Raw genomic sequence first — 15,849 nt, 5'->3', positions numbered from 1 at the left:
ATATTTGATATGGCCAAATCAGACACTCTTCCCCTTCCAAGGGTATCCTTGGATCATTCTCAAAGAAACTTAAAGCCTGCTTATACTAAATCCAGTGCCAAGAGGTAGGGGCTCTTTATAGCTGGAGTACTAATGATAATACTCCCTTCATTCTTTAGATGTTAAATAATAAGTTAATAAATTATTGTAGAGAGAGAACTCAAATCATCTATCTCAAAATGTGAAAGTATTATTTGGTATATATATTTCAGTTGCTGATATGGCTTGCCTGTGTCCCCACCCAAATCTCAACTTGAATTCTATCTCCCAGAATTCCCAAGTGTTGTGGGAGGGACCCAGTGGGAGGTAATTGAATCATGGGGGCCGGTCTCACAAGATCTGATGGGTTTATCACGGGTTTCTGCTTTTGATTCTTTCTCATTTTCTCTTGCTGCTGCCATGTAAGAAGTGCCTTTTGCCTCCCACCATGCTTCTGAGGCCTTCCCAGCCATGTGGAACTGTAAGTCCAATTAAACCTCTTTTTATTCCCAGTCTTAGGTATGTCTTTATCAGCAGCCGGAAAATGGACTAATACGGTAAATTGGTACCAGTAGAGTGGGGCGTTGCTAAAAAGATACCCAATAATGTGGAAGTGACTTTGGAACTGGGTAACAGGCAGAGATTGGAACAGTTTGAAAGGGCTCAGAAGAAGACAGAAAAATGTGGGGAATTTGGAACTTCATAGAGGTTTGTTGAATGACTTTGTCCAAAATGCTGATAGCAATATGGACAATAAAATTCAGGCTGAGGTAGTCTCAGATGGAGATGAGGAACTTTTGCGAACTGGAGCAAAGGTGACTCTTGTTATGTTTTAGCAAAGACACTGGCGGCATTTTGCCCCTGTCCTAGAGATTTGTGGAACTTTGAACTTGAGAGAGATGATTTAGGATATCTGGTGGAATAAATTTCTAAGTAGCAAAGCATTCAAGAATTAACTTGGGTATTGTTAAAGGCATTCAGTTTTATAAGGGAAACAGAGCATAAAAGTTTGGAAAATGCGCAGCCCGACTATGTGATAGAAAATAAAAACTCATTTTCTGGGAAGAAATTCAAGCCGGTTGCAGAAATTTGCATAAGTAGCAAGGAGCCTAATGTTAATCCCCAAGACCATGGGGAAAATGTCTCCAGGCCATGTCAGAGAACTTCACGGCAGCCCCTCCCATTACAGGCCCATAGGCCCAGGAGGAAAAAGTGGTTTGTGGGCCAGCTCCAGGGTCCCTGTACTGTGTACAGCTTGGGGCTTGGTGCCCTGTGTCCTAGCTAATCCAGCTTTATCTGAAAGGGGCCAACACACAGCTCAGGCTGTGACTTCAGAGGGTGGAATCCCCAAGCCTTGGCAGCTTCCACGTGGTGTTGAGCCTGCACATGCACAGAAGTCAAGAATTGAGGTTTGGGAACATACACTTAGATTTCAGAAGATGTACGGAAATGCCTGGATGCTCAGGCAAAAGTTTACTGCAGGGTTGGGGCCTTCATGGAGAACCTCTGCTAGGGCAGTGCGAAAGGGAAATATGGGGTCAGAGCCCACACACAGAGTCCGTACTAGGGCACTGCCTAGTGGAGCTGTGAGAAGAGGGCCACCATCCTCCAGACCCCAGAATGGTAGATTCACTGAAAGCTTACACCATGCACCTGGAAAAGCCACAGACACTCAACAGCAGCCTGTGAAAGCAGCTGGGAGGGAGGCTGGAACCTGCAGAGTCACAGGGGTGGAGCTGCCCAAGACCATGGGAATCCACCACTTGCATCAGCATGACCTAGATGTCAGACCTGGAGTCAAAGGAGATCATTTTGGAGCTTTAAGATTTGACTGCCCCGCTGGATTTTGGACTTGCATGGGCCCTGTAATCCCTTTGTTTTTGCCAATTTCTCCCATTTGGAATGGCTGTATTCACCAAATGCCTGTACCCCTATTGTATCTAGGAAGTAACGAGCTTGCTTTTGATTTTACAGGCTCATAGGCAAAAGGGACTTGCTTTGTCTAAGATGAGACTTTGGACTGTGGACTTTTGGGTTAATGCTGAAATGAGTTAAGACTTTGGGGGACTGTTGGGAAGGCGTGATTGGTTTTGAAATGTGAGGGCATGAGATTTGTAGGGGCCAGGGGTGAAATGATATGGTTTGGCTGTGTCCCCACCCAAATCTCAACTTGAATTGTATATCCCAGAATTCCCACATGTTGTGGGAGGGACCCAGGGAGAGGTAATTGAATCATGAGGGCTGGTCTTTCCCATGGTATTCTCATGAAACTGAATAAGTCTCATGAGATCTGATGGGTTTATCGGGGTTCTTCACTTTTTTTTCCTTCTCATATTCACTTGCCGCTGTCATGTAAGAAGTGCCTTTCACTTCCCACCATGATTCTGAGGTCTCCCCAGTCATGTGGAACTGTAAGTCTAATTAAACCTCTTTTCCTTCCCAGTCTTGGACATGTCTTTACCAGCAGCATGAAAATGGACCAATACAGTTGCTTATAGTGCAAATTTGAACATCAAAGCTCCAAACAAAGACTAAATCTACACACTAGCAAATGAGGTCAAGATTTGGCAATAACATGGATATTTCAATTTCTAAACATAGTGAGATATAGTTTTCTCTTTTCGGTCTGATTTGGGGGTCTTATCAAAATAACCTGACACCAAACAAAATGTGTGCTGTGTCATCATGCTGCAAATCAATGAATCTAAGGGACAAAATAAATTTCCAGAGACCATGGTTTCATGCATGCAACTCTTACTTAACGAACATATCACAAAGCTTGATAAATGACTGAGTGTCTTTATGACAGTAAAGAGACAACAATTGTCACTACCAATTCAAGCTCACAACTACTACTTCACTAAATAATTACCTTATTTTGATTCTAAAAATACTTGAGTTATATAACTTAACATCAACCTCAAATTCTGACTCATTTTTTGGTTTCCTTATGTTGATGGCATTTGAAGAAGGCACTAGAACTGACTTCAAATGTCCCACAGACATTTTGTTCTCAACATCACGCTCTGAGATTGAAATTACTTCTTCACCTTTGATACCACAGACTTCCTCTTACCTCCTGATGTAAAGCTCATGTATTTCTGGTTGTTGACTGTTTCTTTGGAATCATAGAATTTGAGAACATCTAGAACAGCTTGGGGGTTCTTCTTCTGTTCCAATTTTGTTATGTTGGAGGTTTGGAGTAATCGTGCCCATTGCTCGGGAATTCCCTGTGGACAACCAAAGGGAAAGAATGGTGGCTCAGAACATTCTGCAGCAGCACTTTTATGTTCCAGTAAAGTTCTTCACCAAGAAGCCCATGCTACCTGTGGGATTACACTTGGGAAACTGAAGTTACATTCTAGATTTAAAGTTAGTAACTTAATAATGCAATCATTCTCTTCTCTAATTAAAACACATAGGTAAAACTAGGATCCAACTTAAAAAGGGTGGGTGGGAGTATGACTGTGATAGAAAAAAAAAAGCGCATGAAAATCACCTCCATATTGACTCTGCTCATCCATGAAATGATGTTTACGGCTTAGCTTATTTTTTTTCTGGCGACTCAGGGCAGACATAGCAAGACTTCTCTAAATTTGTGCACAGCATAGTAAAGTGCAGATCAATGGGTTTTATGACTGGAATAACATAAGCTGTTTCTGGTCATGTTGTAATCAGAATATATTTTAGAATAAAAGGAAAGGATCACCCTTGGTCAGGTTATACTTCATGATTACAAAATGTAATTTTTTGGGTCTAGAGCTTTACTATAAAGTCAGGTCGGTAGGAGAAAAAAATAGAATTGTGGAGGAGCAAGAACCACTGAGGTGCTAAACAGTAACATTAATGCTGCTTTGGGCATTTTCCCTGCAGCTTTCTCCAGGGCATGCCCTCCTTCTCCTCTCCTCTCTCTCTCCCTTCCTCCTCACTTCATTTTTAGGCCACATAGAACCTGGGGACTATGAAAACCACGCCAAAGCCTTGTGAGAATTTATAATAATCTGAAGCATTTAGAGCAGAGAGGAGGGAGTATTTGGAAATATAACCAAGGAGAATTGCAAAAATTAGAGGTTAGCTTTGCATTGAGCATTCAACATTCTTTCCTACATGTTCAGCCTACAGAAGTCTCAATTTCATAATTATCCAACCTCCAAGAGAAACTTGGAGAGAGAAACAGACACACTATTCCTGAAGTGCATCCAGACACAATTTATGTGGCTTTGTCCTATGAAGTCTCGGCAAAACAATGTGTGACGTGGGCCTCCAGAGTTTGGGAATGACAACAAAAAAAGTGAGATAAGCCAAGCAACAACTCTACTGCACACACATGAACCTGCTGCTGCAGTGCTATGACATCTCAAAGAAGCACTTTGATGCAAGCTTCTTTTGGGCCTGTGACGCACCTCTGGGAGCTTCCCTGGGCACATCTGTGAGCCATAGAGATCTGGCTGTAATGGACGTAAATAAAGAAAGAAAAGAAAGTTAAAACAGAATGTGGGACAACTTAGAAGGTGGGAGGAGATGAAATCAATGGGTCTGAATGGGGGGAGTCCCTTCTAAAGTGGGGCGGTTATGAAAATAGGGAGGTTTTAACTAAATCAGGGACAGGACAGGCTACAGGACAACAGATTTAAGAGAACAGAGAAAATGACAATGTTCCAAAGTTTGGATGTATAATCCCACTTTTGGCAAGATGCTTCCTCCATAAATATGTATTAATAAGAATTACCATTAAATGATTGGAGAAATTATTAAAAGGCAGAAATATGAATTTGGAGGCAAGAAGGATGGCATCATGAAAAGCTTTGACAATAGTTTGTAAGTTGTTTTTATAATTGGGTGACCACAGGTAGCCAATGGCCATATGAGAAACTTACAAATTTCAGTTCCCAATTCTGGTTAACCAATTTTAGTTTCAAAAGTGTATATGTGGCTAAAATTCAAAGGATGGCTGTATGGAAACACTGAATTTTATTCTCATTGATGTGATTCTTTTTCACTTTGTAGCTAAAGTCATGGCTGGCTTAGAGAAAACTAGGTAAAGAACATTCCCACACAGCCAGACTCTATATTTTAAGTTTCTTAGATATTTCGACTAGGGAAAGGGAAACCATTCTATTTCAAACCATATATATATAATTTCCATTTTAGTACTGCAGTTCTAAAATCCCGCTTCCCACAAAATAAGACAAGATATAAGGTAACAGCTTTGCCTAAATAAAGATCTCTCAAATGCTACAGAAACATGCTTGACCCAACTGGCTTGATTTTGGATATATGTCCTTGATTCCTGGTATTTGGGGTTACTCCAAGCACAGTGAAATGACACTTTTACATGCATTTTTCACGCGGCTAGATGCTAAAGCCTTAAGCCAAAAATTTGAACTCAGGAGCCCATGCATTATCCCAGTTCTGATTCTAAGTGCAATTAATAGCATTTGGTTAATACCATAATGGCCAAAGGAGTTATTAAGTGTTACAAATTGAGGTATGCATTGCACATTACCACTAGAGCAGACGTTACTGGCGTAATCATTACCATAATCATTAGAATATTTGCAGTTATTATACATTCCCATGGCACTTCTAAGCTTTTGTGATAAATAGTCTTATGATCACTAGACAGCAGGAAAAAATGCTGTCAATAGCAAAAAATCCTCCAGACAACTATACTTACCACATGACTACACTGCTGACATAATTTTGACTATATTGCTGACATTTCTTTTTTCTAAGTTGAGACAAACCCAATTATCAATAAAACCTGACATTCAAGTTTGAATGTATGCCACAAAGGCACATAGTCATAAAGCCATCTCATTATGCCACATTGAGAAACTAATCCCAAAAGTCAGACAGCTAATGAAGACCTAAGAGTTTGAGCATCAGAAGCAGGAGCACATATCAATGCCTGACTGTGTATATGATACCAACTAGAAGTACATCAAGCTGGGGGTTGTCCAGTGTAGCCCAGGAGAATGGCAGCATGATATAACAGGCCAAGCACTTATCTTATCATAAGAAATGATAATTTATATCACTCATACCATTTTTCCCTCTGATTGACTTGAAGCGACCGTCACAGGTCTAGAGGTCTGGAAAGGGGAGTTCTGAAGTATTTGGGACAAAAATGGCAATATAAAGGGTAAGGACCTGTAATCATTGAATACCAAAAATCTCACCTCCCAACCTACGTTTAGCTTCAGGGTCCAAGTGTATGACCAGGTATACAAACAAGGTCATATGGGCCAATTAGCCAGAGAGTAATCACCAAGCAACACAGCAAATCAGTGTCCAAATATTCAAAATAACAAGCCCTTGTAAGACAACTGGATTAGATAGTTCAGCAAATTGCACAAAATTCAACCTAAACAACCACGATAATCAAACTTAACAATATGATCCCCTCCCAACACGCAATAAATTAGTGGTGCATTGACAATTAGGACCCAATTCTAAATCCTACCAATAAAAACACTTTCTTGAAAGCTCTTTATAATTTGGCATGTTTAAATTTAATAAACATAATAATATAGTAAATGTAAACCACAGGTTAAAAAAGTACCAAAAAGGGCAGAATTTGGCATCTTTAAAAATAATGTATGAACAAGTAGTTACAAAAGATCATCAAGATGACAATAAAGTACTTCCATTTACCAAATTTAGCCTATGTCTATCTATATATTCAATGGATTCATAACAATGGAATATTTCCAAACGGCTATCTTATTTCAAATTGGGGATATATTTAGTGGGGAGAGGGGTATTTGTTTCATATGGTTTGGCTGTATCCAACTGTTTTTCATCATTGGAAAGATAGCCTATCACTTTGGGTTCTTTGGGTTCTAATTGACAGCAAAATGAAAATGACTGGTGCTGCAGTTAGCAAGATGGTGGTGATTTACTTTCTTTCATTTCCATTCAGAATCCAGAAAGATAAATGAAAGAGCTAGAGAGAGAGATACTGTATAATAAGATGACAAGTAAGTTTGAAAAGTGGAAAGAATAAAATATTGGAAAGCAACTAGAATGTCACATGGGATAACTGGATGAGAAAATTTTCACATCAGAAAACAAAAAGGAAGAAAAAAAGAAAAATAGTGAATGACAACAATAAAACGCAAGAGTAGCTTAAATGAGGAAAAGCACAGAGAACATTAAAATGTCAAAGCTGGAAAAATTAATAAAAAAGGGAAGAGTTATTAGGCAAAACCTTTATAAAGTTTAAGGGATTTTCTTGTTTCAAGTGTCAGCAAAAGTAGTTAAAATATTTGTATAATTTTTAAAAAATATAAAGTTTTTCAGATACAAATTACTTTTTTTCTGGTGGTGATGATGGTGGTGGTAGTGGTAATAGCAAGGCTGGAGTATCTAAGTGTGGCTAAGAGAATATTCTGCAAATATAGTAAAGACTAGGTTCAAACTCAAAGCCATTTGAGTAATGTCTCTGACTTTAATGATGAAATTGGTTAAATCTTACCTATCTCCACTTTATGTGTAAATATTTCTTAACGTTCTCCTCTGCTTGCTACCGAGAACGCAGAAATAATCAGCTCACACCACTTTACGAGGCCAAGGTGTTTACTGTTTCCATTTCCATTCTCATATCACTTACTTCCAGAATTGAAAAAATAAGATAATTTGACTGTCAATTCAGCAACATTGTTTGCTTCTCCACATAGATTAATTTGTTCCTTCTTTTTTTCCACTTAATCATATAACACAGTCTATTCACTACTATGTTATGAAACAAAAAACTCAACTACTTAATATGTAAATTTCTCTCTGGTTTAACAGCACAGGAATTGATAGTGATGGCTCTATCAAAGATTTTTCTTGAAATGCCCTCAAAATTACTCCTTATTTCAGAATGTACATTTTGATGGAGTTCATTAATAGCATGGAAAAAGGTAGTTGACCTTCCTGGGGACATATTTCTAGCCATAGCCACATCTTTTCCCCCATTGATCTAAAAAAAAAAAAAAAATTACCAGTTCTTTTTTTTAAAAAAAGTATAAAATTTCATAGATCTGAGATCTTATGCTGTTTGAGCACTACAAATATTCAGCAAAAGTCTTGATCTATAGCTATGGTCTATCCAGAGAATTCTCATCGGTATTTACTATGGATTGCATAACATCTCTAGAGAGAGATATCTAGAGAGAGAGGAGAGAGATGCACATAACAACTAGAACATACATGATATAACCATCAAAATTTCTTCTTGAAATATAAGGTTTGTTTTTTGAATATCTGCAAAATGTACCTACTAAAAATTATAAAATAATCTACGTTCTTGAAATCAAAGGGAAAAGCAGGTCAGTTCCATAGAGATTCTTGGTTAGTGTAGTTAACTGAGCTGGGTATTCTAGGTTTTAATGTAAAGCCTGAAATATTTTTATGGATTATTTTCACTGGCCAAGGTGAGTAGATGATTCTCTGATTCAGTTCACTTGATAAAGAAAAAGCTCAGGCAGTGTCTCTCTGCCAGGAGTACAATTTCTGTGCCATGGTTAGTTAATATTTTCAACCAAGTTGAGACTATACAGTGATCAAACTTTTTTAAAAGATGGACAAAATAATTTGGCCAATGCTGTTGCCATCCTCTATTTCCATCTATGATTGCCTAGGCAATGTCCATCTTATTTGGAACCATCAAAAATATTAAGTCTGACATTTTGGGACATGGCAATTCTTGCTTGAAACCTATTTTCACAAGGGAATTCTTTCGTGGCTTACAAAACAAAACAAGGAGCTTACTTACAGTGAATTCCCCGGTGACTGCATCAAACCCCACATGAATCGTATGCTCAAAGTCTGAAGGAAGAGAGATCTCTGGGCGCTCTTTCTCCTTCTTCTTATTGGCTAAAGGCAAAATGTTAACATGTATTTATTTGGGGTATAGTTTTGGCATCCACAAGTTGTACAATTAGGTTCATCAAAAGAATTACAAAGTTGAAAGACAATTGATTCCAACGCAATTCTAACAACATTTAACTCCAGAAAATCCAATTATTTGCAGAAGTAGCTAAGAGTATGATGACAAATGTTATGTCCAAATAATTCAAAATTTCCAAAACTCATTTGAAACAATTCTCTCATTCAAACTGATTTCTGCCTTTTACCAGTGTAACCAGGAGGTATCTAGGGATATTGTGCTTAACTGGCTTTGTTGAATCAAATACCACTTACTAAGGAAGAAATTCATCATACACAAGTCAAGCTAAGGCATACTATTAGAAAGAACGAACAGAAAAGAAAACCACTTCAGCTTTCGATAAAGATATTGTGAATTGTTTCTATGTTAACAATAGCTAATAATCAAGTGGTTGGTACTTATTTAATTTAACATGTTTATATTATTAACCATATCTTAATAGACTCTTCTATTAACAAGAATATCACTGCAAATCAATTATGTTACAAACCTTTTTTATTATCAAAAATATTTCAATCATTTCCTACCCAGTACTTTGCTAGTAAAAAGCTACAAATTGCTGCTTTTTTTTTTTTTTTTTTTTTTTTTTTTTTTTTTACTGAATTAATTTTATTTAGTTTTCAGAAAACTTAAAGCCATTCCTTGGTTTAGTTTTTCTAGTTTGTAGTTATTTTTCCATGTTTCCATTATATTTTATCATATCAGCCATTCAAAAATCACTGTGTTTTTCAAGTAGCAGATTTTTCATAGTTACATATTTATAAATAAATGTATCAGTAGCTCATAATTTAAAAGCCTAAAAAGATATAATCACTGAATAAACTAAGTTGAGAACTATAGTCTATCTGGAAATAGTTCCCAGGAGGAAGTCACTGTGGAAACACTCTAAAATGGCATCTAGCAGCTTCCATAACACACTTATTTGCAGATCTGAGCATGTATCTCTGGTGAGGCTACATTTCACACTGAAAAAAATAGTACTCACCCTCCTAATACAGGGCAAGTCAGCATGAACCAGGTTTACTCAGTTAAAACCAATCAGCTTCAGAATTGCCAGGGTGGTCAATTTAGAACATTCTGGTTCAAATAGATGTTGCCTTGGCCTGAATTACAGACAACACTCAACCATATATTGATTAGTGGTTTTGTGGGTTACCCGTGATAAATTTTAAATTCAAAACTTTTCATGTTCAAAGGCTATTCTTATGACTTCTTGTCTCATTCCACTCTCTCTCACTGTTCCTTATCTCCAGCCACAAGACAGAGATATGGGGCAGAAATATGAAAACTGAACTAGTGTGAGGAAATATACAGGATCAGGAAATAAAGGTTGGGAGCAGGGGAACAAGAGTCACCCAAGGCCTTTGCCTGGCCATGGAGCACATTTAGGACTCATTTTGAAAAAAATACGTAAATGCCATATAACTTACCCTCAGTAAAGATTCCATTTTTATAGTGAGCCTACATTATTCATGAATATTATTCTAACTCAATAGTGAAGTTTAGAGCTTTCTGTTGGTACTCCTACTTCCCTTGCATGTTTGTGAACTATAGCTAACATTTATACTTGTTCAACTACCATTTTTTACTTGTTCAGAAAGGCACTCTGGTCTCATCACTCCTTTGAAGGTGTCCTCGCCACTCCTGTAATCATTTTCTTACTTTTTCTCTTTCATGATGTCCCATCCATGCTGGCCATGGCTAGCTACTTCTCTTTTTACTTCCTTGACAATGTGGTCTGGCATTCCTCCTTTCTCAGTGACCATTCTTTCTTTGATTGTCATTGCTTTCGACTTTGCTAGTTCAGTTTTTGGCCTTCTGCATTTCTTTCTCTATTGGATTGCCTCCACTCCCAAATACTAACTCAGGTAATTCCCTAATCTGTGGTTGGCAGGGGTGGATCCACATGTTGGATAAGTAAAAAACATTGTAAAATTAATGTTTTTTAAGTAAAAAACATTGTAAAATTACAAATACAAATGTACCGGGGCCCCTCCCAGGGCCTTGGAAGGGTTCCAGGCAAGTCAGGAATTCTGAAGGAGCAGTTTCATTCACTTCACAGTAACTAGCTCTTGGTAAGCTTTTTGGGGTCAATCTTCTGAAAAATCTGAAGAAAGCTATGGAACTTCTGCCCATAAAAATGTACTATATACATATACTTTCACAGATTCATAATTCCCCTGGACTCCGAGCTAAGAGCCCCTACCTTAATCTGTACCTCCAAACCTTCTATCAACTTGAATTCATGGCCCCTCTTGTCAGCAAATAAACTCTCCCAACTTTTCTATTAGTAGCAAATTGACTAAACACTCCACTTGGGCTGAGTTATATGCAGAATTGGCTTAATGGTGTTCTCCTAGAAGGCCACCTGACTGCCAATCCCTTATCAGCCTGACTATGCAATTTTCTTCACTCAGCGCTAAACATAACAAAGGCAGGAAGCCCAAGTTTGCTCCTCTTCTAGTGTTCCCTATCTCAGTGAAATGATACCACTAACCACACAGATTAAAGAAGAAGCAAGGCCTTAGGCTCCTCCTCTTTTAGGCAGCTCTGAGCAATGAAAAAAAAAATTATAATCCTCCTCTGCAATATGCAATTCAAATAAAAACAATACTAAGGCATAAACAATTAAGGAAGTGAAAAAGTTCTGATGTTCCTATGGTGATTGAGTCTTTTTTTAAGCTATATATTCAAAATTAAACTGTTTCCACATTTTGGGTACTTCTGATTTACTAGATGCCATATACAAATGCTTTCTCTGGCTCCTGAGTAATCCAGCAGTGGCCCAGCTGCCCAAACCAAGAATCTGGGAGTCGTCTTTCACTCCTTTATTTCTATGCTAATTGATCATCAAGTTTTATATATTCTATCTCCTAAACTGGTCTTGAATGTTGAATCTTCATCCCCACAAATAATTATCTTAGTCCAAGGCATCAGCACTTCTCACTTAGCGTCACTGCCTCCAATTTTATTCACTTCCATTCATTTCTCTACTCTGTGGCTAGATCACATTCTTGCATTTTGTGTGTGTGTGGTGTTGTTGTTGTTGTTGTTTATTTGTTTGTTTGATGGAGTCTCGCTCTGTTGCCCAGGCTGGAGTGCAGTGGCATGATCTCGGCTCACTGCAAACTCTGCCTCCTGGGTTCAAGTGATTCTCCTGTCTCAGCCTCCTAAGTAACATTCTTGCCTTTAAGATGCTTAAATGCTGTCCCCTATTACCCGTAAGTTAAAAGTTCATGTTTCTTAGCATGATATCCAAGGGCCTGCATGATATGTTCCTAGTTTACCACTCCAGCTTCTCTATTCTTGCCATGGGCCCTACTACTTATACACATTCAATGCTCCCTAAGCTGCTAGGCTTTCTCATACCTCCAAGCTTTTATACATGCCATACCTAGGCCTGGAAAGTCTTACTTCTTACCCTTTCCCCCAAATTTATGTGGATCACTCCTATTAGTCCTTACTCTTAAAGACTCACTCTTGGGCTTTTTCTCCTTTGGCAAGTCTTTTCCTATCTCCTCTCTGCAGACAAAGTTAAATGCCTGTCCTTTCATGCTCCCATAGAACTACTCAGTGTATACTTGGAGCTTGGTACCATCAGCATAGGATTATTTTTTACATATCTACCTCTCTATCTAAAATTTGAGATAATTGACAGTAAAGAGTGTAATTTATTTATTCTCACATTCCCCTGCAACTAGTTTGTACCTGCACACCTAATAGCTATCATGAATGGACACTCACCATGTGCCAAGTGTCTGAAGCTATCTCATTTAATCTCCACAACAGTCTTATGAGGTAGGTCTTATTCTTGTTTTATAGATGAGAAAAGCGAGACTTGATGGGGTTAAATCATATACCCAGGGTTACACAGGTGGCAAATATCAGAGCCAGGATTTGAATCTACGTCCCCACTTTGTCTCCAGAACCAAAGTTTTCAACAGTTAAACTATTTATTACCCAGTGGCATTAAAAAAAAAAAAAAAGAAAGAAAAAGAAAAAGAAAAAAAAAAAAAACAAAAAAACCTCTAGCTTTCAGTAAGTGTTTAGCAATAAACTAGACCCTAGATGAGAACCGGTTTTTGTTTTGTTTTGTTTTGTTTAGATACACTAAAATGTCTGTATCACCCTGCAAAATTCTGTGAGCATTTGTCATTTATCTTAAGGCTCAACCTGGTCAGCTCTCTGGGTTGACATTTGCAGAGAGCAGAAGTCCAAAAAAGTATCACTTTCTAAGTGTATCTCCCATATTCTATTGGAACTCAGAACAAGGCTACAAATTGCTCCCTGGACCACAAACTGCAAACAGCATTTGGCCTTGAGATCTACTGGGAGTTCCAGTTGTAATTCCTAGGGCCACCTAATTTCTCCAGAATCTCTCATCCTGACATCTTTCTCTATTCTGCTACTTCATAAAGAATGAGAAGCCCCTCTAGTCACCTATCATCTTTTATATGCCCACCCCAGTGTTCTGCAGTTCTTTTACCAGCAAGAGTTTGTCCTGTCAGAAACATTTTTTTCTACATTTTCTACCTCTTCCTTCACCTCTTGCCTTAGGTTTTCATACTTCACTGTACATCATTTTCATCTGAGAACTTAAAAAAAGAGAGAGAGATGCCATCCCCAGAGATTCAGATTCAGTTAGTCTGGGGTAGCCCTAGGCATCTTTGTTTTTTAAAATTCCTCAGGTATTTCTATTACGTAGCTGGGATTGAGAACAACGACTTTAGACCCTACTATCCAATGAGGGTACCGATTCCTTAGATAAGACTGGTGGAGGCTGCTCACCCTTTCTCATCCCAAGCCTGTAGGCCTGAGAGAACGGAGAAGGCAGACTTCCTCTTTTTCACTCAAAACGATTCGAGATCAGTACTTCTACACTTGCCTACAAAATCCTCTCTTTTGAGATTATCACCACCTAGTTCTCCTGGCCAAGTGCATTGTTTGCCATTGAGGACTCTGGCTCCCAGTCTTCCTTCCTACATTCTGTGCTGCCACCACTGTGTGAAACAGGATATTAATGGACACCTCCTTCATACCCTTTCCTTATGGATCCTTGATCTCTCTCAACTCTAATGAATTTTACCTCCCTTCCACTTCTACAATCATTCCCACGGCCATCTTTTAAACCATTGGTTCTCAAGCAGGGTTGCACATCAGAATAACCTGTAGAGTTCCATAAAATACCAATGTCTAGAGTCCATTAATAACCTACTCTATCAGGATTTCTGGGGATGAAACCTGGGCAAATGAATTTTTAAAACTCCAGAGATAATATGCAGCCAGAGTGGAGAACCATAGTTGCCCCAAATCTTTTTATTATCCAGAATAACCCTTTCTCTGCAATATTCAACCTTGTTACCTCATTCTCTGAGCTCAGCTTCTCATCTGGCTAACCCGCTAATTGTTTCAAGTGCTTACTCCTATTTTATTTGTTCTTTGATCTCAACAAGACCTCAGTTTCTAGAAGGTAATGGGGAATATTGAAACAGGACAATAATAGCAGATTTGTGTTCCAAATATCATTCTAGTCACTTCCATTTTTGGCCAATTTCTCAGCTCCCTTCTGGCTGAGATTCTATGGTCCAGCATGTAAATTGCTCTTATGCTTCTGTCCTGGAAAATTTCACTCTTTGACTTCTTGTTATAATTGTCCTATGAAACCCTTCCCTAATGGAATCCAACTATGAAAGCTCTCCACTTCTATGTCAAGGCTGCCAAGAGTTGCTGGAGGGAAATGATACAGCCATGCATATTGGTTGGTGCTTATAATAGTTGGGTCATTAATGGTGCTTGACAATAGTTTCCTCACCCCTTGCCAACTTCCCTTTCCAGTCACCACACCTAATATTCTAGAAATTCAGAACTCCACTCTAACTTCAGCTCTACCCCCTCCTCCCTTACTTTCAGCATGTGACCTTCCTTCTACTTCACCGAGATAAATGGAGGGACTCCTTTATTTCAGTTGAAAATTCCTTTGATTTCACTTTCTCTCCCACCCCTGTGAATTTATCTCCATCAGTAGCATCTTCTTCTCTTCTCCTGCCTCACTGCTGTCACCTTCTACCTAAAGTGAATCCACCAATTATGCTCTATTTCTTCTTGTATCCTCAATCTCTCCATCTCTACTGGCACTTCTCTTTTGGCTTAAAAAACATGCTGAGATCACTGTTGTCCTTAAAAATTAAAATGCTTCTGCTTCTTCACATACTTCTCTAGCTGTTATAGTCTCAGCTTTTCCTTCTTTAGGTTGAACTTTTTGAAAAGGCAATCTAGATTTACTTAGCTCTCACTCCTCAAACCAGTGTAATGGCTCCCCTAAAGTCACAAATTAGCCTCCTCCTTGACCAGTGGCTACTTTTCTGTCCCTACAAGTGTGGACCTTTAGTCAAAACTGACATTTGTGACCACGAACTTCTTGAAGCTAACATTTCCCCCACCTTCTTTCATACAACTCTTTCCTAGAGTCTATTTCTGCATTTCTCAGTTTTCTTTCTCAGCCTCATTTGCAGGCGCTTCTTTCTGTTAGTTCTTTAAATACTATGGGGAATATTAGGAGCTATCCTAGGTCCTCATCTCTTCTCATCAACACACTTCTCCCTTGGGTCATCTCATCCACATGCATGATTTCAATCCCCATTGACACTAGTGATTCTCCATACATACCTCCAGCCCTGACATCTGTGTTGCACCCCAACCCCAGGTAGTTAACTGGCTACTGAACACCTCTATTTAGGTACCTCACAGACCCCTCACACTAAATATTTTCAAAATCAAGCCTAATTATTTAATTAACTAATTATCTAATTAACTGCTTTTCCCCATCTAAAACAAGAAATAACAACTCTTCTTTTGTTTCCTAACTCAACCTTCTCCAGCTCTTCCTCTCACCA

The 15,849-nt window shown here is 38.6% G+C and overlaps 1 protein-coding gene across 3 annotated transcripts in view; it reads right to left on the bottom strand.

The window, feature by feature from the left end:
* The window catches only part of PAK3 (p21 (RAC1) activated kinase 3), a 286,207-nt gene that overhangs the window by 69,665 nt on the left and 200,693 nt on the right, over positions 1-15,849 (bottom strand). For 2 of the 3 annotated variants that reach the window (XM_025373283.1, XM_025373282.1), the window contains 2 exons: positions 8,783-8,883; positions 3,095-3,248 (listed from right to left, as the gene is read on the bottom strand). In XM_025373283.1, coding sequence (XP_025229068.1) covers positions 3,095-3,248; positions 8,783-8,883 — 255 coding nt within the window. Of the gene's footprint in view, positions 1-3,094; positions 3,249-4,421; positions 4,467-6,065; positions 6,129-8,782; positions 8,884-15,849 lie in introns of all 3 variants that reach the window. The other variant, XM_025373281.1, reaches the window with a different exon arrangement.

The sequence above is a fragment of the Theropithecus gelada genome, chromosome X (genome assembly GCF_003255815.1).
Source record: "Theropithecus gelada isolate Dixy chromosome X, Tgel_1.0, whole genome shotgun sequence".
NCBI classification, from domain to species: Eukaryota; Metazoa; Chordata; class Mammalia; order Primates; family Cercopithecidae; genus Theropithecus; species Theropithecus gelada.
This window is presented reverse-complemented; position numbering and strand designations above follow the sequence as displayed.